The 26,799-nt window shown below is 43.0% G+C and overlaps 1 protein-coding gene across 3 annotated transcripts in view; it reads right to left on the bottom strand.

Annotated features, from left to right (window-relative positions):
• HEATR6 (HEAT repeat containing 6) overlaps positions 1–20,736 on the bottom strand; it is a 305,356-nt gene extending 284,620 nt beyond the window's left edge. Inside the window, exons 1-3 of one of the 3 annotated variants that reach the window (XM_078679768.1) lie at positions 20,483–20,736; positions 12,083–12,190; positions 9,211–9,351 (exon numbers count right to left, since the gene is read on the bottom strand). In XM_078679768.1, coding sequence (XP_078535894.1) covers positions 9,211–9,351; positions 12,083–12,190; positions 20,483–20,674 — 441 coding nt within the window. In that variant the 5' untranslated portion in view covers positions 20,675–20,736. Of the gene's footprint in view, positions 1–9,210; positions 9,352–12,082; positions 12,191–20,482 lie in introns of those variants that run through there. The other 2 variants (XM_078679769.1, XM_078679770.1) reach the window with 2 other exon arrangements.
• Positions 20,737–26,799: the final 6,063 nt, after the last annotated feature.

Genomic DNA, 26,799 nt, shown 5'->3' with positions numbered 1-26,799 from the left:
TCACCGTGTGCCAGAGGGGTCGACTAAAACCGGGTGACTTTGGAGTCTGGTAAGACTATGCTGTATGAATCCCGGACTCTGGAAGCACTCTAGAGCGAATTAATGCGATTGACCACGGTCTGTTCCTCCGGTGTGCTGGTGCAATGACTGATGCTTTGGATGGTTGGGGTGGGGGGGACGAGGGGGATTTCGATGACTATGTAATGCATTCAGCCGAAGTTTAAGGTGTTGGCCCAGTGCCCTACTGGACCACTTAAGGTTTTTGCTCTTTTATGCGGGTTTTCACTTTCAGTTGGTCCACAGTTGCTATTGTTATTATTGGGATCGCAGGCGCACCTGTGATTGCTCGAGGGCACCGGTGGATAACAATGGAGTGCCGCATTGGAACACTGGCCTGTGATTTGTCTCGGGGGGGAGGGGAGGATGGTCGGGCCTGATGGGATAAAGCGTGATGTTTACATATACATATATGTGGATTGGGAGTGGGGTAGCTCAAGTTCCTTGAAGTTGTTTGTGGGTGGGCGACAGGCACTCTGCATGTTGGGGGTGGCGGGCGGTTCTAGTCCCGTTGTGCAGGGAGGCAGGAGAGACTTTTTTGGGGTGGGCAATTGTAGGTTTGGCTTGTTGGGGGGGGGGTCTGGGGTTTTTGGTTCTTTGCAGCAGGAGGAAATGACAAATGGCATGTGTACGTCTTGTTTGGCATCAAAATCCAAATTATGGAAGATATGTTTCAAGGTATTGGATTGCATAGTGGCTGTCTGGGAGTCACCCTGGAGGGTGCCTCTGGGGGTGCAGGCTGTGACGGACGATCCGTAGTAATCACTGTACTTCTGCTCTATGCTAATGGTAACGGGTCAAGGAATTAAACTATCCACCTGGAACATCAACCGGCTGGGAGACAAAATTAAGAGAGGCATTGTTTTACAGTATATCCATCGACATGCCCTTGATATAATACTGCTTCAAGAAACTCATCTGATAGGAAATGTGTGCATGGCCCTCAATAGGGGTACCGCATGGTAGCACATTCGGGCTTCACTACAGGGTCAAGAGGGGTGGGGGTTCTCCTACATAAAGGCTGCCCATATGTGATACAGAACACCTGGACAGATTCTCAGGGTAGGTAAGCACTGGTATGTGGGAGGGCAGAGTCATTAATGTTATTTCGGTATATGCCCCGCCTGGATTGCAGCGCCTAACATTGAAGGATGTGGGGGCGTTATTGTTGGACTTGCCAGTGGGATCATTGCTAATGGGAGGTGACTTTAATTTGGCAATGGACGGCCTACTTGACGGGTTCAAGCCCAGACGTGACTTGACACTAAGCTCACAACTCCGTGATCTTACTAATGCCTTCAGGATGGTGGCCATATGGAGATGGTCCCACCCCCATAACACACATTTCACATTTCAATCTGGTGTACATGGCAGTCAATCACAGATTATCTGTTCACTCATGCCCAAGACATACATGATTTCACTGACTCTACTTGCTTGGCGCGAGGGATCTCGGATCACTCCCCTGTTCCGATGGTCCTCAGTGCTCAACGCACTAGACATCCATGCCCAATCATGATACAGCCATGGGCACTAAAGATCCCGCACATTAGAGAAAACCTGCGACAAGACACAGATTATTATTTTGAAGAAAATGTGGGGTCAGTAAATTCGGCAGTGACACTCTGGGGTGCACACGGTGCGGTGAAAAGGGGAGGGCGCCATCTTTGATGGTAGGCCACAGGACCGAACGTAACCGGAGGGTGGTCAAACTGGAAGCGGACATTTTGCACCTTGTGGGGACCACATCTCAGGCCCCTGATCTTGACACTCTGCATTAAAAGACAGGACTATGGGCAGCTGCTTCTGGAGGACGCCACCATGCGTTCCCTGGCTACTGGTCACCGGATTTATGAGCAGGGCAAGCGTACTGGTAAACTTCTGGCACGGCTGGAACGCAAGGAACAATCTGTGAGATGGGTACGAGCAATAAAGGGTCCTAACAACAATTTGATCACTGACCCAGAAGGTATAGCCGACACCTTTGCGGCCCATTTCGAGAATGTATATAGAATTACGCAAGCCATGCAAGACTCGATGGCAGCAGATCTCCGCGCCACTACAGAGGTAGCATGCATCATCCAACAGGGTAGAGAGGCATTGGATGCACACGTATTGGTAAATGAGATCCAGAAGGCAATTCAAGATGTTCGAGCCAGCAAAACGATGGGTCCGAACGGGCTTCCTATCGAACTTCTCAAACCAATGGCAATGAAGTTAGCGCCCCATTTGCTTAATCTATATAATGAAAGCTATGAATCTAGGCTTCTCCTGGCTGATATTCGCACGGCCACCATCGTGGTTATTCACAAACCCGGTAAACCGGCGGAAGATTGCACATCGTACCGGCCCATATCTTTGATTACGGTGAAAGCCAAAATTCTGGCCAAATTGTTGGCTAATCGATTGCTCCCATATCTAAATGATTTGATTCATCCAGATCAGTCGGGATTCATATCAGGTCGGAACACGGCACGGAAACTGCGACGTGTACATGGTGCACTGGGGCAAATAAATACCCTCGAGGAGGAAGGGATCTTACTGTCACTTGATGCCACGATAGCATGTGACACTATTGCTTGGGAATATTTTTGGCTGTTCTGGCCAGCATGGGGTTTGGACCCAAACTGATTGGGTGGATGAGACTATTATATACACAACCCACGGCACTCGTCTCGGTGAACAATCCCATATAACCATTGCCCACACTTTGTCTCCTTAATATCTGGGAGGCTACTGACCTCTCGCAGGCTGAGCAGTCTTGGGCCACGATGGGCTGGATTATAGCAAAACTAAATATCGCCCAGAAATGGAGGGTGGACACTACTCCGCGCGTACGCGACTGGGAAAAAAGACATGGACTACACCATGATTGCCGAAAAACTGTGTACAAAGGGAGAGGGTGCCCACGAAAATGGGCTCATAAGTGGGGAAAATGGAACAAATATAGGGTTGAGATCTACATGTCCTCTACTGTGGAATTGCGGAGCTAGAGACAAACCTTGTTGGGGAAGGTGGGTGAGACGTTGATGGCCCCCACACCGGGCAGCCAAGGATAATACGCAACTGCATATGGACCAGTAGAGGGTTCGCCCGAGGTTTAGACCAGAGCACATAGCGGTAACCATAATAGAAATGTAATGCCACCTGTGATTGTAATGCTATGTAATCCTGATTGTTTGAAGGCTGTGAAACAATGCTGAATTCTTGTGTAATTTGCCAGAGATGTCAGTATAATGTCTCTAATGCTGCAATTTGTTCTCAATAAAAACAGTTTTAAAAAAAAGAAAAGAAAGGACCATACTGATTGTAGCTGATACGGGCCTCTATTGCTTATAAATTTAGACACCAAGAGGTTTTGGACATTTTGGCAGAATGCCTTGAACCTCCTGGTAACAGACCTGGTCGACCCAGACCAATTGAATTTGATTCAGGGATTACAGCGTGGAGAAAACACAAAGAAGATCATACATAATGTAGACAGCATTTACAAGAACACTGTACTCTTGAAGCTAGATGCTAAAAAAAAAAAAAAAGTTTTACATGGTTTACTGGAACTACATAAAGCAGCTACCAGAATCAGAAGACAAACATTAATGTAAGCGGCGTATCCTTAAGGGGTATCCTAATCAAGAGGATTACTGGGATGGGAAGCACTTTGTCGCCCCGGCCATTTGATCTCACTCTGAAACCATTTTCAGACTATATTTGTTATAATGAAATCAACAGGATGTAATTTGGAGACAACTGGTTTAAACTTACTTTATCTGTGGCAAAATGATGGTATCAGTAGAGGACCCAATGCCCTCCCTGCCTTTCCTGCTAGACTATCTAGAAAAATATTAGTATACAAGATCACTTTACAGGGGTCTCAGGCATTCTCACTGAATGGTTCCTCAGATCAAATGACAACAGTTAACACAAACCTCCTAACCAAATTACCTATCTGGGAATCTGGATTGCCTCCTCAAAAGCGCAGATTGTGATCTTGAATTATTGCCTCCTGCTGAGCGAAGTAAGACCGACACTACAAATTAAGCATACGGGAAAGCGGACTTTCATATGCAGTAGTGCGCCAGTGAAAATGGCCATATAATCCAATAACCGGTCTCTCCCACTACTAATACTTCCATCATTAATTAAACAGCATTGCACTGCAATAAAGAATTTTGTTTGCAGAGGACATATGGTAGTTAAATTCATCTGTGTTCCATCTGTGAAGAGTGAGGTGGTATTCCTCATCCTGCTGTTGTACTTCCAAGCAGGCCACCTGAAACATAATGTTGAATGGGGTAAGATATGCACAGCAAAGCAGTGATATTTCATAAAACACAGGATATCAGATGCCCCATTCTGGATATTTCTTTGGCTGGCAAAAATATTATTTTTGAAAACTAGTTGAGAATTATTCTTCTCACCAGTAACCGGAGTGACAACTGTTGATTGGGACAGGGTGGACGCGATAAAGGGCTTCTGTGTGTTTCTATTTCTCAGTTTACGCCTTTATTTTATAATACTGAATTCTCACCAGGAGCTTGGGTAGCAAGGTGAAAAAGTTGAGTGGCGATTCCAAACATGAACAAATAAAAACATCTCATGCTAGGCTCATTTTTCTGGAATGGTCAGCTTAAGATATCTGAGCAATTTATAACAGAATTCTGGGTCCCTATAAAAAGAATTACTGTGTTAGCTACAAAAATGTATTTTACTCTACACCCATCATTGAAAACTTGGGCTTTCAGAGAACTCTTGACATTTGAGAAATATATCAATGGGAAGAACTAGATAAAATTATCATTTCCACTATCTACATATCCCTTTTGGCAGCAAGAAGACACCAAGTCAAATGAGAAAGAAACAAGCATTTACAATGCAATGGCCTCGGCATTATTAAAGGTAGAGCTATTGGCATTGCTTATGCCTTTTTTTTTTAATCATAAATAAATTGCATTGTCATTGACATTGCCAATAGCTCAATCGTTAAATAAATAGTATTGTCATTTACATTGCCAATAGCTCAATCGTTAAATAAATGGCATTGTCATTTACAATGCCAATAGCTCAATCGTTAAATAAATGGCATTGTCATTTACGTCAATAGCTTAAATCGCTCGCATATGCATGACCTATTGCATTTACACCCACACAGAGCCATACACACACATATACAGAGCCACCCACACAGAGCCATACACACACACACATACAGAGCCACCCACACAGAGCCATACACACACATACAGAGCCACCCACACAGAGCCATACACACACATACAGAGCCACCCACACAGAGTCATTCATATAGAGCCACTCACACACAAAGAGCCACCTCCACAGAGCCACCCACACATAGAGGCTCCTACAAAAAAAAGCTATCTACACAGGAGGAAAAAGTAAGATGGGCAGAAAGAAAGACAAGAATGGAAGGGGACAGGAAGAGTGAAAGAAGGAAGGAAACTTCGAAACAAAGAAGGAAGAAATGGTGAAGGGTGGAAGGATGGATGGACTTTAGAATGAAACAATTGGAGTGATGGGTGGAGCAATGGAACGATGAGTAGCAGAGTGAATTGAGGATTGGTGGAAGGATAGGTGATGGGCTAGTGACTGGATCAATGGCTAAAAAGATAAATGGATGCATGCATATACTGACGAGTGGATGGACAATGAAGGAAGCATGCAAATGTGGATGAATAAAGGGTGAACGTGAGATTGCCCTTTTGGCATTATTTCAACCTCGCCAATATGCAACAGGCTTTTCGGTGCGCACGGTGTAACTGGTCCTGGTGGCCCTCAAACTACATTTTCACTCTATCAATTACATGAATCAATGCGGAAAAAATGGGAAATTGCATTACAATACAATGTCTCTTTAAGTTACACGGTTACAGGTACCGGCTACCAAAATGGCCCCCGCGACGGATAGTTATCAAATTTCTGATACAAGAAGATGGGCCTTTGGGACACAGACAGTAAAAACTTGAGACAAAGACAGTATAGAACACCGGCAACAAACCCTCAATTCAGAGCTAACGACAGCCGCAGTGTCTGCTCCGGGCGCTGCACAGACATGACTGCACAACATTATACTGCAGTGGTCGCTGGTGATTTGGTTATGTGAACAACTGGAACAGGGAGTCATGGTCGCCTATCATGAAAAAGGCCACGAGGGACAAAGCTAATTCACTAGATTAAAATGGAGCAAAATGAACCAGATCTCAATATGCAAAAGTAAGTCTGAACAAATGTAACCGAGTCATGTAAGGAGGACAATTGATAGTGTTTTCTGACAGAGATCAGAAAATCTGCTTGAATCACTTATACTTACGCCTTCTATTGAGTAGGTAAAAGATCGGCACCGTGAGATACATTCAGAGTAAAGTGTATTGAAGGTGGATAGAGTTTCTAGAAGCTTGTGCAGCAACACCTTGACATTACATCATGAATGGCTCCCTCCCATCAAGAGAGCCTCGCAGCACAGCTTTGATAACACGTGGGGGGGGAGGGGCTCAGAGTTTTCATACATAACTGGAGAACACAACCGTTCAACATGAGATAGTGCTTAATTTATGCCGGTGCTTGCATATAGTGGGCACCGGCACTCATTTTAGGGAACAGAGACGTATTTTTCATCATCAGTCTTTGACGCAAAGCAAGTGAGAACGAGGCATATGTAGAGGAGAAAGAATCAAAAACAGAAGAGCAAAAGAAGGCGGCATGGATGGAAAATAATCTGCTAGAGCCAAGAACTGTATAACGGTGCGGAAAAGGAAGTATGAGACGGAAGACTAGTCAGCCTGGAGGTTCATAGCACCTGGGACAGGCTCATAGGGATAGCGCTGAGACCCTACATGCAGTATTATCACAAATAAAACATTGCATGAGAGGCCGTGGCAACCGCAGCTGCCCTCAACGCTTCATGAGGCACCTTACAAAGGCTCACAGCGAGCTGCAAGTGGCCTTCTCACGCAGCACTGCTGAGGTGTTACTGAGTGCCAGGAAGTAGTAAGGCGGTCCCTTGGTGGCGGCCATGCCCAAGCCCAACAGACATCCGAGGGAGGAAAGCCGCTGTTTCCACTCTTTGAAATGTGACAAACGCTTCATCTATCAGTCATTTGGGCGCGAATCTTATTATTCGGCTTTGCGTTTCTTTTTGCGGGAAAATGGGTGATCCAAGGCTCTCACCTTGACTCTCAAAAACAAGTGTTGACGTTAGTTACATGTCTGCGGATCCGCGCTGCTGCTTTCAATGTTCGTCACAAACGCCAATTGAACTTTTTATGACTGACCTTTAATTTGATATTGACAGCTAATGAGGCGCACACAAACAATGCAGCGGAAGGTAGTGCCACGCATTAGGGGCGGGGGTGGGGTTGCAGACCACAGTGAGAGAGAATAGACACCGCCAACCAACCCCATCCATCGCAGGCATGGTCTCTCCTCCCTCGCAATTTTGCACGAATTCCACAACAGGCTGGCTCGGGATCCAGGTTAGCAGCGAAGCCTCAGACGCGGGTGGCGCTCTGCCCCGCTGCTCTGCATAATGCCGGGCTCTGCCCGCTGCCATGCACAGCTCCGCTCGCAGGCTGCGCCGGTGCCTGGGCTGCAGACGGGGGCGGACACTGCGCCCGCGTCACTTGAAGCTGCCGGAGCGGGGGTGCTGATAAGAGCAGGATGCAGGGGGCGGCGGAGGTAAAGGCGACCACTGGAGCTCAGGGCACCTAGAGGAACTGGGCGGCTTCCCGCACGGGTCAGAACGTCTCGCAGCATCGGGCAGTCACACTAATCCCCGGCAGAAAACAACCGGCTGCAAAAGTCAACAGGCGGCGAGCACTCCTCATCCATGCTACAGTCAAGACAAGAAAACAAGAAAAAAAATGGCGGCGCAAAGCACCGTCTCTTTCGGATTCGGGGGCGTGTTGTTTGCGTTCTGAGTGACGGATGACGTCACAGGGCGAAAGAACGCAAAAAACACGCCCCCGAATCCGAAAGAGACGGGGCTTTATTGGAGTGACTCCCTTTCTCCTCCAATGGCTGGCCTCCGTTTAGGAAACCAGCCAATGGAGGAGAATGGAGGAGAGAGGCGGGTTCCAAGCCCCCTAACTCCAAAACATTCTTCGGGACTCCGCCCCCTCACTGCTTCGCAGTGAAGCGACGGTCCCTCGACCTAAAAAGTACTGGTTGGAGGAGGAATTTATTCACTGGAAATGGGAAAACGTATTTGAGAGGTGTTACAGAACTGTTACAAATGTAACAAGGAAAGAAGCAATGTACAAAGTTGGCAGGGGCTGATCCTTAACAGCTGAGAAAATACATGCTTACAGTAACAAGAGGTCTTATGCTGGCAGTGGGGTTGGGGTGGGGCAGCAGAGGCTTTTTGCATTTGTCATGGTAAAATACTGATACCAACATATTATAGGCAGTTTGAAAGATGTTTGTGAATCACATTCCTCACTACAAAACTCTGAGGAAGCTGGGAGTTACCCAGCCTGGGGAGCGCTTGCAACGTTCTACGTGGTTATTCACATTTTAGCTGTCTCACTCTACGGGCACCAATTAGGCAGTGCCCAGCGCCAGGATGCCTTAGGGTAGCAGTCGCGCTTTAGAAATTTTAATAACATAACATAATAGAGGAAGACAAAAATTCATGACACTCTACAACTTGCTGTAGTCAATTCCGGGGTTATGGGATAAGCTAAATATCCCAACAAGGAGAAATTTGTCAACATGGATATGGGAGTCTCTAGCAATGGAGAAAATCATCATGTCCCTCAATAACAAACCTAAGGCATTTAACACTGACTGGTATCTGTCAGCAGGATATTGTGCCACTGAATTAATTGAGCTTGATCTATTCAAGCAACCTAAGAATTCTTAGGATGGTCCCACAGGAGCCTTACAAAGGCATGGGACTAGGTTCCATTCTGGATCTCGTCTCTGGGTGATGCTTGCTCACACTGTGGACAAAGATATTAAACAACTAATTAAACAGGGTTTATTCACTTTTTTTTATTTTTACATGCATTTCATGTTGGCGGTTTCAGATGCAGGCGATGGCATGTTAACTGTCAAAAGAAATAAAACTGTCAGTCATAAAATAGGCACATTTTTACAAGGAATTTCCTTCACTAGTAAAGCCCCATATTATTACCTCACCTTCTGACATTTTGGTCCATTGTTATAAACAAGGGCTGCCAAGGCCTGAAGAATTTCCACATGGGTCCATGAACTGCACTTCTTTAAAGCAGAAATTGAATATTGGAGGAGAAAATCTAAGTTCTGCTCATCAACTATCACCTGTGATAAATAAACACAAATGTTAACAAGCATATATCTCACAAGTGTATCCTGAAAAAAACTATGCCGCCTCTCCAAATGGGTCAAGTTAAATTGAGACTAAAATACAGACAATTGAAACCACGTAGTTCCGAATTACATAGAAAGATAAAAACAAAGGTTGACAAGTATCCATTCAAGCCTTTCACATGTCAACTTAAGAAGTATAATAATTATATTTATTTATACAGTATTTTATAACAGCTTTTTTTTATATATTTGCGTACAATATACAACAGGTGCTACTATATTAACCAATTTATTTTACTCAAATTATCTCATGAACTGTGTTGATTCATAATGTTACTGCAGCTGCATTGTCTTACTTTTTTGTATTTTCTTTTATTTAACTTTACCAGTGTGCATGTATTGACTTGTTATTATTGAGTTATGATTCTCATTGTGCCGTATACTTATTCGTTGTGAGTAACACATGACGCATTGTTACATAAAAGTGAATAAATGCATTTCAAAATGTTACTCAAATTATCAATATAAAATTTGTTAAATGAGTTGTAAAATAAGCCATTTGAGGTGCTTCATGTTACTTTTCAGACATCACGGGTACGCTGTGCTTAAAATTCTATTTTAGAGTTGCTACATATGGTGTGTAGCAGGGTAATGCATCTGCTTCAAAGATCTACCTGCAACCACCATGATAAGTGATCCAGTCTCAACAGTGTAGATTCTTACTTTCATACTTCAGGGTAAAAAAAACAATAACCAGTTGGGTAAGTGTAATGAGTTGTAAGGGACAGAACTACAAAACGGTGAGACTGGTATAAAGTTTCAAATAATGGACACATTTTTAATATTAATACTAACTTATGTCCTTTCACATTCATGATATTCACAAAGCAAACATAGACACAGTGAACTCCCTCTCAACTATAAAAGTACAAATAACAAAGAGGAAGCAAAAATGTCTTCCTAATTATTCCTAATAAATTATGAATGTCTTCCCAGTGAACACACTACTAAGCCCCCCTAAACAATGTTCAAGAGAGTTGCTTTAAACAGACTACACAAAGTAGTGTTCAGTAGCCTCGGCTTTTCCAGTACTAAGCTAACTTCATGACAGGGTTACACTAAACAGAATATTTAACAGATTCGACACATGACTCATGCTCCAATTAAAAATTTACCTATATGAAAAACTATACCCACTGGGTTGCACCGCTAGGTTGATGTGCATATTAAATGGACAAAGAGAAATGTGTTGCGCTGTTTGCCAGCAGTCTTGGCTCTACTATTGTTTTAATTACCTAGGTAGTCAAGGATATTTTGTTCAATCCCATTCTAAAACGTGTAGCATTAAATTAAAATGTATTACAGTAACTCTAGCTTAGTATCGCAGCTTGCATCCCCCATAAAGAAGAGTACGTAATAAAATAAAATTCAAGTGACAGATCGTGAACGGAGGTTATTACATTTGCCAGGTTCTCTCTGAATAGGATATAAGGGTGGTAAAGCTAACACCATACAATATGTATTTCTTATTCATTTGGTTTAATGTTTTCCGCATGTTTAACTGTTACAGCCCTTCTACATTTTAAATGCGCTACTGCTACTAAATTGTTGAATGAAGGACGTTGAAGCTAATCTCTCAAGCGCTATTTATTTGCCAACACAATCAGTGATAAATGTAAAGCCTGTTTTATTGCAATTTTCTTTACTTTATGTCAAAAAACATGTGGGAAGGGCTACAATTATTCTTGCACTGCTATTGCATGCTGATCCCATTTATCTACATAAATACGGTGTAGGAATGGAATAGGTGATCATCTTCCGCAACATCAGTAATTTCGCCACACAGGGACAATAATGACCAACAATAATGTTTTGAAACATACATTTGGCATCCTAACAAATTAAAAAACAAAACCCTCCTATTCAATTTTCTGGGGCGGACAACACAATCAGAAGTGATATGATACTTAGTATGCCTCAAAAGTTGGTCTCTGTATGTCCTTCTAAAAGGAAGTATGCATAGGAATTATCAAACGGACACAAAGAACACATTTTTAACTCCCTCAGAGCAATCAAAGACACAAAAATGTGAACCAAAGAAAGACTGCTTTTATTTTAGTCAATTGGAAAGACTAATCGATGTGTTTTCTTTACAGAATTGAAGAAATATAGAACACCATTGTTCATTCTATATTTCATGATCACAAAGTAGTTTACAGGCCATTAAAAAAAAATAATAGAGGATCTTCATTAAACAGTATGCGACAATATGTTGGATTATCCTCACATGTATAGTTTACATCTGCATTTTAAAAGTGAAAATGACGTACTAAAATGCAGCATAAATTAAAGGAAAATACATAAAAATGCACTGGAAAATATTACTTTATAAATTAGGAACTGCGAAACAAATTGTGAATATTATTTATTTACCACAACCTCTCCAAGTATATTCTTTCCAACCGCAGTACCCTCAACAAATTCAAACCACCACCCGGATATAAAGGCTTGAGTTGAAGGAGGACCAGAAGCCATAAATAGTGTCTTCCGTAACAGTAACAATTCCCAATAATCACAGCACTGTCCAAACTTTAGTCACTGCTGACTATGGTAGGGAGTAGAAAAATCTAAAGCGCCTCAAAGTAACCAATTGTAGGACAACCCTTGGCTAGCTGAATATTATTCATCTATCACCTGAGGCAGAAGAAATTCAGAAACCCACCTGTAACCTGTTGAGCAAATGATGAATAAGTTGGCAAACTTTGCTGACCAGATGCTCCTGATTAAGCTGGACAAGTCTGCAAGCTTGAACAAGCAGCCCACAAACATCCTGCAACATAAAAGAGAAAGGTTAATCTGCATTCCTGAAGCGAATATCTCATATGAAGGGAAATGGGAAAAATATATTTTATTATGTTAACCCTTAAAAAATCTAGGCAATTGCATGCTGGTGCTTTGAGAAACATGGATGCATATCTAAAAATAAGTCAAGAAGTATATTTGTGTCAAATAAGTCAGCAGTATCACCAACAAGCCATCCATAGCCCCTCTGCAGCGATCTTTGACTAAGTACAGATTCTCCCTAGTTCAAATTAAGTAATCTGTGAGATACAATACAGTTTGTATAATGTCGAAACACTTGCACTGAAACATATACAAACACAGTTTCACAAAACGCATTTAAAGGCAAACATTTAAATAAGTGTTGACCAAGATATCACTAGTTGAAACTGCCCCTTAATCTTGTAGATATAACTTTTCAATCCCGCCATCCAAGTATACAATCACGTTTGGACTTTGCTTTTGAGTATGGTCATCGATTTCTGATATAATTGAAATTCATCTAGCACCCTCAGTTCAGGCAGAAAGAATGCCCTAGCTACGGAAGAAGAAACAAAACATACTAAGAAATCTCAGGAATGTTTTGAAAATAACCCTGAAAAGTTAGGTAGGCGATAATTATTGTACCTCAAATTCAAATGGAGAGCTTGCAAAATGGAGGATGATGTGCCTAAATTGAGTATCCAGAGTGTCTAATTAGTGCTTCAAGCCAAAGCACTCATCCTGTAAGAAGATCAATTGTGGTCTCCACAGACAAGAGTTCCTTCTTAGGATTCCAGATCAATTGAGGATTTTGCAGGCCCAACTCATCCTCAATAGAAATAAAATAAAATCTCTGGTAACAGCTGAAACGAATCCAACTTCGACTCTGCATGATCAATTTGTTGATCGACTTTCTAAAGAAGAGCCATCCTATATCAAGAGAGATCGGTTATGGAATAAGAATGACAAGATGGACAGGGAGAAGGTAAGGTTTCTTTTAGTTTAAAGTCCATGTTACACAAAGAATACTGTACACTTGAGGCAAGAAGTGAATCAGCCATCTCTACATCCATTACCAATCTTGTGCCTCAAATAGATAATTGTGTTTCTGCCCCACCGACTGTAAGGGAGTCCCTAGTTATGCACTTCAGTCTCCCCTCCAACTTCTTGGAGTTGTGTTTTTCTCTAAATTATGTTGAATTTAAAAACTGTATTGTACCCCATAAGTATTTGTATTGTACCCCACAAATACTTTGTCAGTGTTTCAAATATACGTGCCACCAGACATTTTGGAATGTAGCAGTCAGTTCAATACCATTTATTCTGGTGAGTCACACACAGCAATGGAGGTATTACAAAACATTATATATGTAGGGGATGCTACAAATATGATACAGAAGTACAATTGGGAACTCGTGTTCCTATTGGATTGCAGTTTGTAAGGGTGTACTATGTTCTGTGGCATAAAAATACAAACCATTTTCACCAACAAAATACAGGTGATACTTTCGCTACCTCACATCTTTCTGCAACTGGGCAGAATAGATTTGTCTATCAACTACTTAAGATTTCTTTACTTCTAGGCCGGTAATCCTAAATCCTGAAGGGGGGTTTACCATTCCCGTAAGGAGTACAAGATCTATAGTAATTCCCACAATATTACACTGATTACCACAGGAATCAGTGTGATCTTCCCGATTCCTCTAGTAATTTCCCATTTCTGAGTATACCCTAGGGTACACCTTGCACAGTATACCTCCTGCTTTGCCCCCAAGGACCTACTGATAACAATGGTTCTCTCTAGTTCTGGGTATAGCAGACTGTTCTACTGGTCAACTCAGAATGGGTACCCAAGTATCTTCAGTCTTTCATGAATATGGATGAACTACTAACCAATAGCAAATAATAACATTCTCGTCAAATGTTTTTGCTCTCATATTTCACACGGCATAGGCGAATATTTACAGGTGTAAGTTTTACTTTTGGTTTCTCATCCTTGGAAATTGAACAATTTGGCATAATTTTTTCTAAACTTCTTTGGTATCCTAGGTAACAATACATTTCTATATGAACCTTACAGTCTTCTAATGCAGAAAAATACATCTTACGAGTTTCATGAGTCATATTTTCTCCCCAGTGAGTACTTTTCCATCCACATTAGATAGCTCAATGCAACACTTGTGATATTCAGGAGCATAGAAGGCCATATGCCAACTCATCTCCAGGCAGCTCTTATTTACCAGCAGACCTTGGATCCATGATGTAGATGGTCTACTAGTTTGATAAATATATAGCACTAAAACGTTAGTGGTTTGTTACTATATCTGTCTCGTTTTCATTTATGAAAACAAAAATCACTGACATTAAAAAAATCATAACATACTTATTGATATCTGAATTATTAATTAGTGCTTCTCTGAGATTATGTCTACTCCCTTTTGCACGAGTTATCCAACATCATACTGCGCGTTGCAATGTTTATTTTTACAAGCATCTGCTTTTGGGCAATGGATGTTCCTGGGGTACATTTACCTTTCATGCAATTTTTCTGAGCAGCTCTTTCAGAGAAGCCAAATGAGATGCCATGGCAACACGCACACCAAATGTGCGGTAACACACACATGGACTGCAACACCCTTACTGTGGCTCAGTTTTTAGGTCTCGCAGAGAGACCTAATGCCACCCATCCACAAAGCTGACTTTTACGATGCAGATTTTCAACAGTTCACGAGAAGCGAATCACGTGACAAGCTCCTCGTGCACGAGCTTGCCCGAGCCTTCCCCCTGCCAGCAGCATATGCCACATCAAAGGCTTCCGCTGCCCCGCCCCCTGCCGTCACTTACTCACGGCCGCAGGCCGTGACTCGGATGTACTTCCCCGGCTCTGCTCCCCGCCCCGCCTCCTCTCTACCCCTCGCTCTCTGCCAGATGCTAGGCTTCCTTTTCAGCTGCTTGTTATATAGTGCATCTTTGCGATTTCTAAGCATTGGGAAATACGGGTGTCACTTTAACCAAATGTGATGCCACTGGGACATCTCTGGCTATGTCACTGTATTGTTTCATCTGCCGTCCTGCTAGTGATCCACATTTATTGCGCACCCTGTGCAGAATTTCTGTCGGAGATGCTGACCCAATAAATACAAATACAGCTGACAGTCGGGAAAGACCGAGCTCCAGAAATTAATCAGGCCTGCGCACGCCAGCTTCTTCCAGCCGCTGACAAACATGCGTGTGGGTACTATATTTGTATGTGCCCGTGTTTAACCATATTTGGTCGTTTGGCAATGTTATAAGCTGGAAAGACTGGTAATTCAGTGGATGAGTGTGAACCTTTATCTCTCGTGGCCATTTCCCCTTACTTGTGTGTACTCTTTCTAGGACAGCCTTTTCTGTATGTAAACGTTAGGTTGAGTACTTTGCCCATGTAACTAGATATTACTGGCCCCATTATAAATGTTGTTCCTCGCTTCCCTGTGAGGTTTATGTATTCGAAAATCTTGCAGTGTGCGAAGCTATTGTTATTTGGCATTTCGGTTATTTACGCAAATACATTTATTTGTCGTTCCTTTCTCTATTTATGTGTCCTCCATGCGTGTTTACTACACAGTTTGGCCACTAGAATACACCCACGCCTGGCATCGCTCAATGTGAAGTCGTCTTAGTTTAGTGCACATTTTCCAGTCAGTCACATCTTAGTGGTTCAAAGACATCCACAGTACCACTCAGCAGAAACACTCACCACCACCATGAGCTAATGAGCTGCTACATGGAATGGAGTTCCGATTCAGCTGCTTAAGGCATCCCGATCCTTAAGCAGAGGGCACACATGTCCTCTGCTTTTGTTTATTGATTGCTCTTAACCCGTACTAGCCTTTTAAGGTGGAGTGAGCTGATGCCTTTTTTTCCTGTATTATTTTGAGTACCTTTACATCTGCTGGAGTCGATAACATGGTTCTCACTCTCTCCTCCTCTATCCCTCTCCGTGCTCTCCTCTCTCTCTCTCTCCCTCTCTCACTCCACTCCCTCTCGTCCTCCCTCCTTCCCTCTCGTCCTCCTTCTCTCTCCCCTCACTCTCACTCTCTCTCCCTCCCCTCACTCTCTCACTCTCCCTCCCCTCACTCTCTCACTCTCCCTCCATCCACTCTCTCACCTTCCCTCTCTTCGTCTACCTCTCTCCCTTTCCCTCACTTCCCTCTCCCTCTCCCCTCTCTCCTCTCTCAACCTCTCCCTCTCTCTCCTCTCTCCTCTCTCCCTCTCTTTACCTTCCCCCTGTTCTCCTTTTTCTCCCTCTCCCCATCTCCCCCTCTGCCTGCTCTCCTCTCTCTCTCCCTCTCTCCCTCCCCTCTTTCTCCACTCCGTCCTTTGCTCTCGTCCCCCCCCTCTTCTTACCCCCCTCTCTCCCTCTACCCTCTCCCCCTTTCCCTCTCTCCCTTTCACTCAATTCCCTCTCTCCCTTTCACTCAATTCCCTCTCTCCCTTTCCTCTCTTCCCTTTCCTCTCTACCCTCTCCTCACTCACCCCTCTCCTCACTCTCTCCAGGCCTGACTCTCTCCTCCCCTCTCACCACTCTCCCCTCTCACCACCACTCTCCCCTCTCAACACCACTCTCCCCTCTCAACACCACTCTCCCCTCTCCTAATTGCATTTTTTCACGGCCGCCAGGCCGTGACACCACATCAAAGGGCTTCTCCTCCCATAATTATTTTTTTACGGCCGGCCGGCCGTACTTTAAGTTTCGCGCCCGCCATACAACATACAACCACACGCACACCCACACCGTCAGTGCACAGTTTCACCAGGCACAGACACCATCAGTCGTCAGTGCATGCTTTCACCGGGCACAAACACCACCAGCTGTCAGTGCACACTTTCACCGGGCACAAACACCACCAGCCGTCAGTGCACGCTTCCACCAGGCACACACCCACACACACCACCAGTGCACGCTTTCACCAGCCACACACACACCACCAGCCATCAGTGCACGCTTTTGCCAGGCACAAACACAACCAGCTGTCAGTGCACACTTCCACCAGGCATACACCACCAGACGTCAGTGCACGCTTTCACCAGGCACACACACACCACCAGCCATCAGTGCACGCTTTCACCAATCACACACACACCACCAGCCGTCGGTGCACGCTTTCACCAGGCACACACACCACCAGCCGTCAGAGCACGCTTCCACCAGGCAAGTCAGTGCACGCTTTCACCAGGCACACACACCACCAGCCGTCAGTGCATGCTTCCACCAGACACACACACCACCAGCCGGCAGTGCACACTTCCACCACAGCACCACTCAGCACCACCACAGCACCACTCAGCACCACTACACCATCACTCAGGGGCACCACAATATCACTATGCGCTACAACAGCATCAATCAACTCCACAGCATCACTTGTCCCCAAAACAACATCACTCAGCGCCACCACAACATCAATTTGTGCAACCATTCAACAACAACTGTTTCAAATATTTTCTGTCAATGTTTAAAGCTTTATTACAAATGTCATAAAAAGATGTTAAATGTTTTCACTTCTGTTCTTGTTAAAACATTGTGATTTGTCAGATCAATACATGTAAGACAGGGGGAAACTAAACATGTACCTTTACTAATGCTATAGATTTAACATTTGCTAACTTCATAACTATTGACATTTCGAATAACAAAATTAATACTTTTATAATTTTAAAAACAAACAAAAATTATAATTTTTTACATTTTACACACCAAAAGCTCAAACTTTTCTATTGCGAGACCTATTGCATTGCAAATGCTTGTTTCAATTGCTTTGAGTTGTGAACATCCCACCCACCCAATAGGTTCGAATTATGTTACTAAAGCTTTAGCTTTCTCTTTGTGGAAGCTCACATTGACTTGCCCTTTTAAATCCAAACATAACTCATGCTCTGCCTTTTATCACAGAGCAGCATGTTACTGATATACAAAATACACTTGTTATGTCGCTGGAGAACTGGTGTCATTATCAAAGTTCATACCAAAAGTAGATCAAGGTCTTGAAATCCTCCATAAGCTTTATTGAACATAGCCACACAAATAGTTGCCAATATTTAAAGTTGACAAGCATTTGTCTATAGACTGCAGCACATGTCCATTTAATATTTACACATAGTTGAATGTAAAAATGTTCTCTGTGCATGGAATCTAGCCACTGACACTTCCAAACAGCCATTGCATCGAACCACAAGTGGCTCCTTTTGCCCATAAAGTAGCATTGCCTCCACGATGCCACAGGCCTCCCCAAATGTGGATTCATGGCCATCACACTCTACTTCATTTCTTGCTGCCCGCTGCACCAACCAGTTTAGGGTAATTATTCAAATAAGTTAGCAATCAATGAGAACTAGCTCTGATTTAAAGTGTTTGTATGTCTGCGGGTTGGGGGGGCGGGGGGGAAACCAATAGGTTTTTATGAAGGCCCTCACCCACCAACCTAGTTGGTGGCATGCTTCATCATCGGGCCCCACCCCTCGGGCGAACAACTAAGCGTGGATCTCAGCCGGGGGCCAGGACCATGTGCACTTGCGCAATGTCGCTGGGCCCGCAATAAACCGGTTGTCTGGCCAGGGGCTCCGGAGCCCCTGACCATAGCGTGTGCTTTACACAAGCCACAAGCCACAGTGGAGATGCAGGGGCTCTAAGAAGGGGTGAAAAAACAACAAAGCCTCATTAACAAGTAAATGGTCTTTTAAAGTCCTGTGAAGTACTCGGGTGGGGCTGTGAGCGTGCCTGGGAAGCTGTCTCAGCCCAGGCTGCCACACACGATGGGGTATGGCGAAGCCCTTAGAGCCCAATGGGCATTGCGCGCCTGTTCATCACATCAAGAGGTAATGTCTTTTCAGGCACCTATCTCCGAGTCATTCCGAGTAAACCTTTGTTTGTTGGGTAAGTTACGTAGAACTAAGGATAACAAAAACAACTTGTAATTTCATTGATTTAGCGCCTTATTTTTGGTGAGCGTAAGATTGCGATCCTGCAACAAGCCTCCAAACACACACAGCCGCACCCGAGTACTTCACAGGTCTTTAAAAGACCATTTGCATGTTAATGAGACTTTGTTGTTTTTTACCCCTTAGTAGAGCCCCTGCAGCTCCACTCTGCCTATTGCTTGAAGAATTAGCCCCCATTACTCCCCCCCCCCCCTCCCCGCCTCGAAATTTGGCTCTACTTGCGCCTCTGGGGAGGGTGTAAGGCGTTATGCATACATATCTTTATTTAGACCAAGCCCCTACATGGATAGGCCACACCCCTTTAAGAGGTTTGCCCCGCCCCTTTTACAGTACACCCAGGGTTTTTTTTCTACTTAAAGCCCTGGGTACACCTAAACTTCTCAAGTCACGAAGTACAAAGCTTTAACAGCACCGCAACTGTTGCAGTTTGTAACTCGGGGATGTAGTGGTGTTGCACTGCAACACCACTACATCTCCGAGTTTCATACTTCAGGAAAGTAGATACTAGACCACACCTGCCCGCTCTTAAGAGTGGGCATTTCTGACATGAATGTTGTACATAGTTTTCAAAGGGAATTGCAGCAGACCTAGTAAGGCAAATGTTGCTGAAAGAGGTAACACTACTCTCAACTGTCAAAGAAAACGTGTAGGTAAAGGGGATAAGTGAGATGACAATATTAAGGGAAATTAGATTTGGGAATCGATGGGTTCTGGGGCAGTTGCCGAGGATACGTAAATCATTTTCGTGATGGCCTTGTTATGATGCACTGGGCAATGCAGGGCCTCCCCGTCCTGCACGGCAGAAGTAGTCAGTTATTTAGGTAAGAAGGAAAAGGGGAGGGAATGAAAGAATGTCATTTGCAAAGACACGATACGAAAGAACATTTGAAGTAATCCTCCAGGAAAGTGTATTCACACTGAGGATAAGAGAACGCTTAAAAGAATAACCTTCCAAACTGCAGCGGGGATTGTGTACTACTATGTGGAGTAGGTACTGAATAAAAGACTTGAGGCAATTGCCTGGCTTGATTAGCCACCTATGAAGTTCCATTGCCTCTTTCCCTCAGAATGACGACTTAATTTAACTTGTGCGACATCCGATGGCCATTAACTACCCTTCGACTTCAACATTAGACCCTCTCCATTGGCCACCGCTCCCCACCTCCGGCCACTTCCCAAGCATTCCCACTGCTCAAAGCACCCTGCGAACCAGCATGCTCTTTTATCTATTGATACTACGCACACTTCATGAGTTGCATTATGGAATGACCGCGTTTCACCGCCCCATGCACATTCCAAGTCCTCTTATCGATTGTACCTCGGGTCGCCCCCCTGTGCTGCCACCGTGGCTTTCACAGAGAAGTTGGTCCAAGAGCAGGTTTATCTCTGTGCGGGACGCTTCCGTGTCCGCGGGTCTAAGAGCGCGCAGCCTGCCCAGGTGGCGCTGGATGTGCTCGGTTGGCTCTGAAGTCCGATGCAGAATCTCCCTTCCACGCTCCTCAGTAGCCATGTTCACTGCCGTGTGCGGCACCTTCACTATGGTAACTCCCCAGAACTTCCGCGTTCTCAGCCAATCGCAACACACGTCAAACCCTCTGAGCCAATTGGAAGATTGCCTGAGTGTGGGCAGTTCACGGAGTACTAGCAAAATCAATTTCTTCTCATTGATCGGCAATGGAGCACCCGTCTCTATGAATTTTAAAACCCATAGTAATGCCAATAAGAGCAATATACATTTCCCAGAAATATTTTAAAAGAAGTATCAATATGTTAAATATTTCACATTCATGTTAATATTTACGCACGTTAAATATAAAAACAACATCTTTAACGTTCTTACAAACATATATATTTTATTTTAATACCTAAACTGGAACATATATTCATATGATTAGGGAGTGGACGCAATACGGCGTAGATATAACTTTTTTCACCCAATGTGACCCTTTTACAAAATGGCCCTCGTGCCGTCTTTTGGATCGAACGCAGATCGAGAGACAGTTGCCTCTTTTGTCCTCTTTCTTTTTCCTTTCAGTGGGAGTTATGCTTTACCCTAGGTATCTCTAGCGCTAGCATGTAATAGAGTCGAAAACTAACGTAAGCGGTGTTCCTTGAATAAATCGACTGTCAGGGAACTAGTGAGATTAAGTCAGATAGTAAATATTAATTCTATAACAGGGGCAGTTGTTACGGTTTATGAATTCTCTGTGTCGCTTTGACAAACAGCAGCCATCTTACAATTGTAATACATTCAAACGTTTTACGAAGGACTACAATGAAAGGATGTGGCGTTGGAGCCAGAGCTGCCTGTGGAAGTCCGAGTCTCCGGATGATTTATTCGCTCAACCATCATGTGATTCTGGGGAATCACTTAATCTCACCGTGACTAACTAATGAAGGTGACCTTGTGTAATCTAACTGGTGCTCTTGTAAAGCGTCCAACACCTTCTGATTGAGTGCATTGGCAAACCTCTTAGATCTTGCATATGTGAGAGCCATTGGCTTTGCTAATGTATTTTAGGCATATTGTAGTTGAGTGTGGCTACTGTGCAGGATTTTTAAAATAAATCTTTATTGATTTTATGGATAGTATACAGACAGAGCATACCATAAGGAGCCTTTCCACAGAATTTCAATGTCCCATTATCCCTATCAACTCTAATAGATAGCAAATTAACTATCGCTCATGTGGAAATTATAAATGGGATTCATATAAATAAATGTGGGGTAACAATACTGTGTTCTCACCAGTAAAGACTGGAACGGGGAGTATCATCTTGTAAATTCCTACAACACAACTGTATCAAGAGATATTGGTACAATAGAAATTAATGTAATGTAATGTAACCAGTTTTATAAAGCGCATGGTTACCCGGAGGCATCCCAGCGCTGCGCTAGAATCAGGCTCAAGAAGAAAAATGGAAGACAGAGGGTCACTTGGGGAAAAGAAAGGTTGGAGCACCATTTACAGTCTGCGTCCCTCCCAAATGAATACAAAACCCCACCCCCTGCCAACAGCAAACTGCTTTCATGTGTGCCCATATAATGCCTAAATAACAGGGCACTACAATCAGGCCCTGATTGCCCCTGAATCTAATATATTTAAATCAAGGGTGGGGGAGGTAGAAGGAGCTATGATCAGTTCAGCTTCCTTATAGTCAGTCAAAATCAATGGGGAATGGATCACTTGTACCTGCAACCAGGGTCCGAGTGTTCTAACCGTCAGTACTTAAAAAAACCTCATTCATGTATCTTCCATTACTGATAACTGCTGTAATCCCCAGTGGTTCCCTCCAGGTGGAGGAAGCATACAAAAAGAGACCCAATGATGATGCTGTCACGTATCTGATACAGGCGGAGAATCAAGATAAACCGCCAAACGACCTGTCTACGTGAATGAGGGTTTTTTAAAGTACTGACTGTTAGAACACCCGGACCCTGGTTGCAGGTACAAGTGATCCATTCCCCATTGATTACCCTGAATCTAATAACCAGGGCCTATATCTGTTATCTTCCCACATACATTCATGTGGATGAAAGGACAGTGACCATGCAATCACATTGCGCAAATCGAACACTGTTTATTACTCTCTCATAGTGCAGACAACATAGCTGACCAGGCCATCAGATCATCTTCAAGTTTCTCATCCTTAAGTACATAGCGCATCAGCAACTCCTCCACAGTCGCCCACTCACACCCATCCTTCAACCATGCATAGAGGTGGGGTGTGTGGGCTTAAGCCATGCCATAGCATTGCATCTTTTGGCCAGGGCCAACCGCATAAGGGCACATTTTCTAATCAACTTTCATGTCACCAAGGACAGGAGCCATCCCATTATTACTGGTTGGATTTCCACTGGAAAAGACACTTTTGTCAATAGAAAAATCCCTTAGGGTACAAAACAAACTGATACTTCTCAATAATCACACATATCACACTCTTACACTCATTCTCAAATGCACAAAATTAAAAAAGTAATATAAAAAAGGATTTTTATTATATTGCATACAATTCTCTTAAAATACACAATGTATAAAAAAATTAATTTAAAAACACCACATTATTGATGTTCATTCAATGTTCACAAAATAATTAAAACACATAGGGTCCCAAAAGCTGCAACAGTTATAATAGACATACAAATTTGCACACCAAGTCTTACGATGATCTAAACACAGGGGCAATGTCAGAGTTCATTATCCTCCTTCTTAGTAATCCCTGGAAATGCTTGCGTGCTCAATAAATACAAAGCAAAGCAACGCGTTTCGGTGGCCCAAATTGATTCGCCACCTTCTTCAGGCTTAAATGTCACAAATCAGTGTCTGTCTCAAAATCTAAAAAACAATGGTTTATGCATATTACAAATAGTCAATTATTTTCATCATGTATAGTCAAATAAGTTTACAATAAATTGACAATTATAATCATGACTGTGTCCAACATACTTCATGTTCATTTTACTTGGGCCAAGCAATAGTAATCATCAATAATTAAAAAATTCAAATATACAACCAACATATTTATATTACGCTTTTGGTTTCACACAAACACCCACCAGTAACCAGAGCCACTAGGTCAGGCCACCCATGTTCTCCTGTCATATACACACACACATGTAATTCTCACACTCGTGTACCCACCCGTTACATAAGATGGGAGTACTGTTTCCTTCTTCTGGAGCGATTGTTCTTAACTTCCAGATTACAAAATCCCATGAATTGGTGATGTGAAGTATATGTTCTCCCTACAGAGAGTAACAAAAGAGTAGATGCCTACTATTTAATTATATAGCAACTACCACGTATAGAATGTCAAAATAAACATTCTGAGAACCATTCACTATGTGAACCACAAAAATACCTGATTATCCTTCCTTATGTGTTGCTTAAACGTCGAGTCAGGAAATATGCACGAGGTAATAACCATCGTATATTTTCTGCAGGGGGAGACACAATATAAATACAGACAGTACAGACCATTAATAAAGGCCTATCACCCCTCCAATCAATTTCAATCACACATCTATATACACTCATCATCTACCTCAAAAAGGCGCATCCACGCACCGCCAGTGGAGCTGTGGCGTGACAAATCCTTCAGTTGAGAGGGATTTCTAATAAGAATCTGATGCTACCTCCACAATAAAACAGCACAGCCTAAATGTGAAAGAACATTTTTCATGAATTTTGTAGTCTTATATCTGTCCAAGTCATCACGTTCTTATAAACAATCAAATTAGAAAAACGGACATCACAGTAAATCACTAGAGACTCCAATGTTCCCAATCCACTACATAAGTTCAGTGGCATATCGATATATTCATTAAGACACATCCCTTAGTGGTGCAACGACTTCACATGTTTAACACCGCCCCACAATTCAAACGGGCAGCTGTCTAAGCGCAATCTCGTCATTATAACGCTTGAAACAATGCCCCCCTCTCTGCCCCATAATTCAACAAGAAATTGTACGCAGCCCATTTTATAGATATTAACGTAATATAAAATCGGCATCAGTAGATTGCTCGTGCCCCACGTAGAGACAAAGAATCATCGTAGGAGGTTAGACAAAAGAATTCTCGGCATAATAAATTATAAACCTCCATTGCTGCCCTGCGGTTTGGCAAAATAGTACTGTGGACCCATTCCTTCCCTTATTCAAATTCGGGCATCTCTCTAACACCCTTCCACATAATGCTACCAGCTCTTTCTACTGCACCCTTTCAGAGTGCACTTGTACATTTAAAAGTTTCAGCATTCTATTTTCATAGTCAGGAGTGTCAAATATGACTACTCCTCCCCCCTTAGCGGGTTTGAGAGTAATTGATCGATCCTCTTTAAGGGTCCTAATCGCAATCCGTTGTGCTCTATCCAAATTCTGGGAAAAACAGACTTCTTTAAAAAAAATATTCTGGATGTCTATTTCAACAACTTTTTCAAAAGTTTCTAAATTTTTCCCTACTTGGGCTAGGGAAGGGGTAAAGTTGACCTAGGTTTAAGTCCAGTGGTATTTTGGGAGTCCCGTGTGGGTCTATCCTCAAAAAACCTTCTAAGTCTTATCTTCCTAAAAAAGGATCTCAAATCCCTCTCCAACTGAAACCTATTGACTCTAGCTGTAGGGACAAAGCTAAAACCCCCGCCTAACACTTCAGTTTCACTTGATGGAGCGGTTTTAATCTGCAGTCAGGCATTGTTTTATTTTTGTGCTTCAGACAGACTGCATTTAAATTGCCACGCACATTTTGGTGCCAGTTAAAAACATGACACATGAAAAACATGAAAGTGAGGCCAATTCAGTCTGAAATGCTTTTGCTGAATTAACATGTGAATTTTTCAGTGTAGAGAAAAGTGGCCTTTTTAGCTTTGAAGATTAATAGAATGTGTTTCTCTCTTCCCAGCTCATTCCTTGTAATCTAAATTCACTATTTCTGTCTTAAAAGACTTTGACTTTTTGCATAATTTGATAAACATTTTCAGTTAATAACACCTCTTTTTATAATGTGTGTGAATTAATAATGCACCAAACACTACACATAGGGCTAAATGCTTTTTGCATGAAAACTATCTAAAACATTAAAGCATGTTGGTGTGTGTGCTGTATTAACTGTGTGTGCTTTTAAAATTTACACTAAATGCATAAAAATGCAATGTTGCACATTGCACATTTATTTTGCATGTTGTCATAAATAATAGAAAAGCTGGTTCAAACTAATAGCTTGGCTAGGTAAACATTTAAAAGCGGTATTAGTATGGAGTTGGGAAACATAATGGGCTGATTTACACGACATTAATATTCTCTTTTGTGTCTGTTTTATTTTTGGGGCTTCCACAAAACATGGCTGCCGGTGAATCCAGCAAGGCTATGGCTTGCATTAAAAGAGAAGAGAGCATGCGCAGACACCAGCTTGACTCAAACTGTGGAAGGGGTCAAGGTCACTTTGAACTGTACGTTCTTGTGATTGTGCCAATGTACCAGTTAGCTAACAGGATCCATCTAGACTGCGCTGTGGAAGGAAGGAAGGACGAATTAGAATGAAACATTTTTCCTAGTAAAAGTTGCAGACATATAAAATGTATTAAATCATTTGCGCTTCTTTTGTTAAAACTGGTAGAATTTTTAATGAGTCAGTAAGGTTAGACCTCATGCCATTGTGGCTGACCAATCAAGTACAAGTTTTCCTGAACAATGAAACATTTTTGTGTAGTCTGCCAAGAATTAGAGTATAAATAATGACCTCTCTGGAGGCGTGGTTGGCTTTCTTAGCTCAGCTGGCTTGTTGCTCATTTTGGCTACTAGGCTCATTAGGCTTCAGGGGGGTGTGTGAGCTCTTGAGAGAAGGAACAGATTAGACCAGACATTCTATGGGTTAGGTACGAGATCATCACGGGTGCAGCCTTGGGCGTCCGAGGAGAGTCAGGTGGGGGGTTCCCTGGTGATTTTTTCTTCCAAAGTCCTGGCACGTCATATTTTGGCACTGCAGGCCACATTCCTTTGAGGTCTTGTGAAGGGCGGGAGCAGAGAATGCAGTGGATTAGGATAGAATTAGATGCTAAACTTTAAGTTTATGCTTTGACTAATTAATTAGGTCTAAAAAGATGTATTTGACTTATGCATTTATTTCTCTTAATGTGAG

This window comes from Lissotriton helveticus, chromosome 3_1, assembly GCF_964261635.1.
Source record: "Lissotriton helveticus chromosome 3_1, aLisHel1.1, whole genome shotgun sequence".
NCBI classification, from domain to species: domain Eukaryota; kingdom Metazoa; phylum Chordata; class Amphibia; order Caudata; family Salamandridae; genus Lissotriton; species Lissotriton helveticus.
This window is presented reverse-complemented; position numbering and strand designations above follow the sequence as displayed.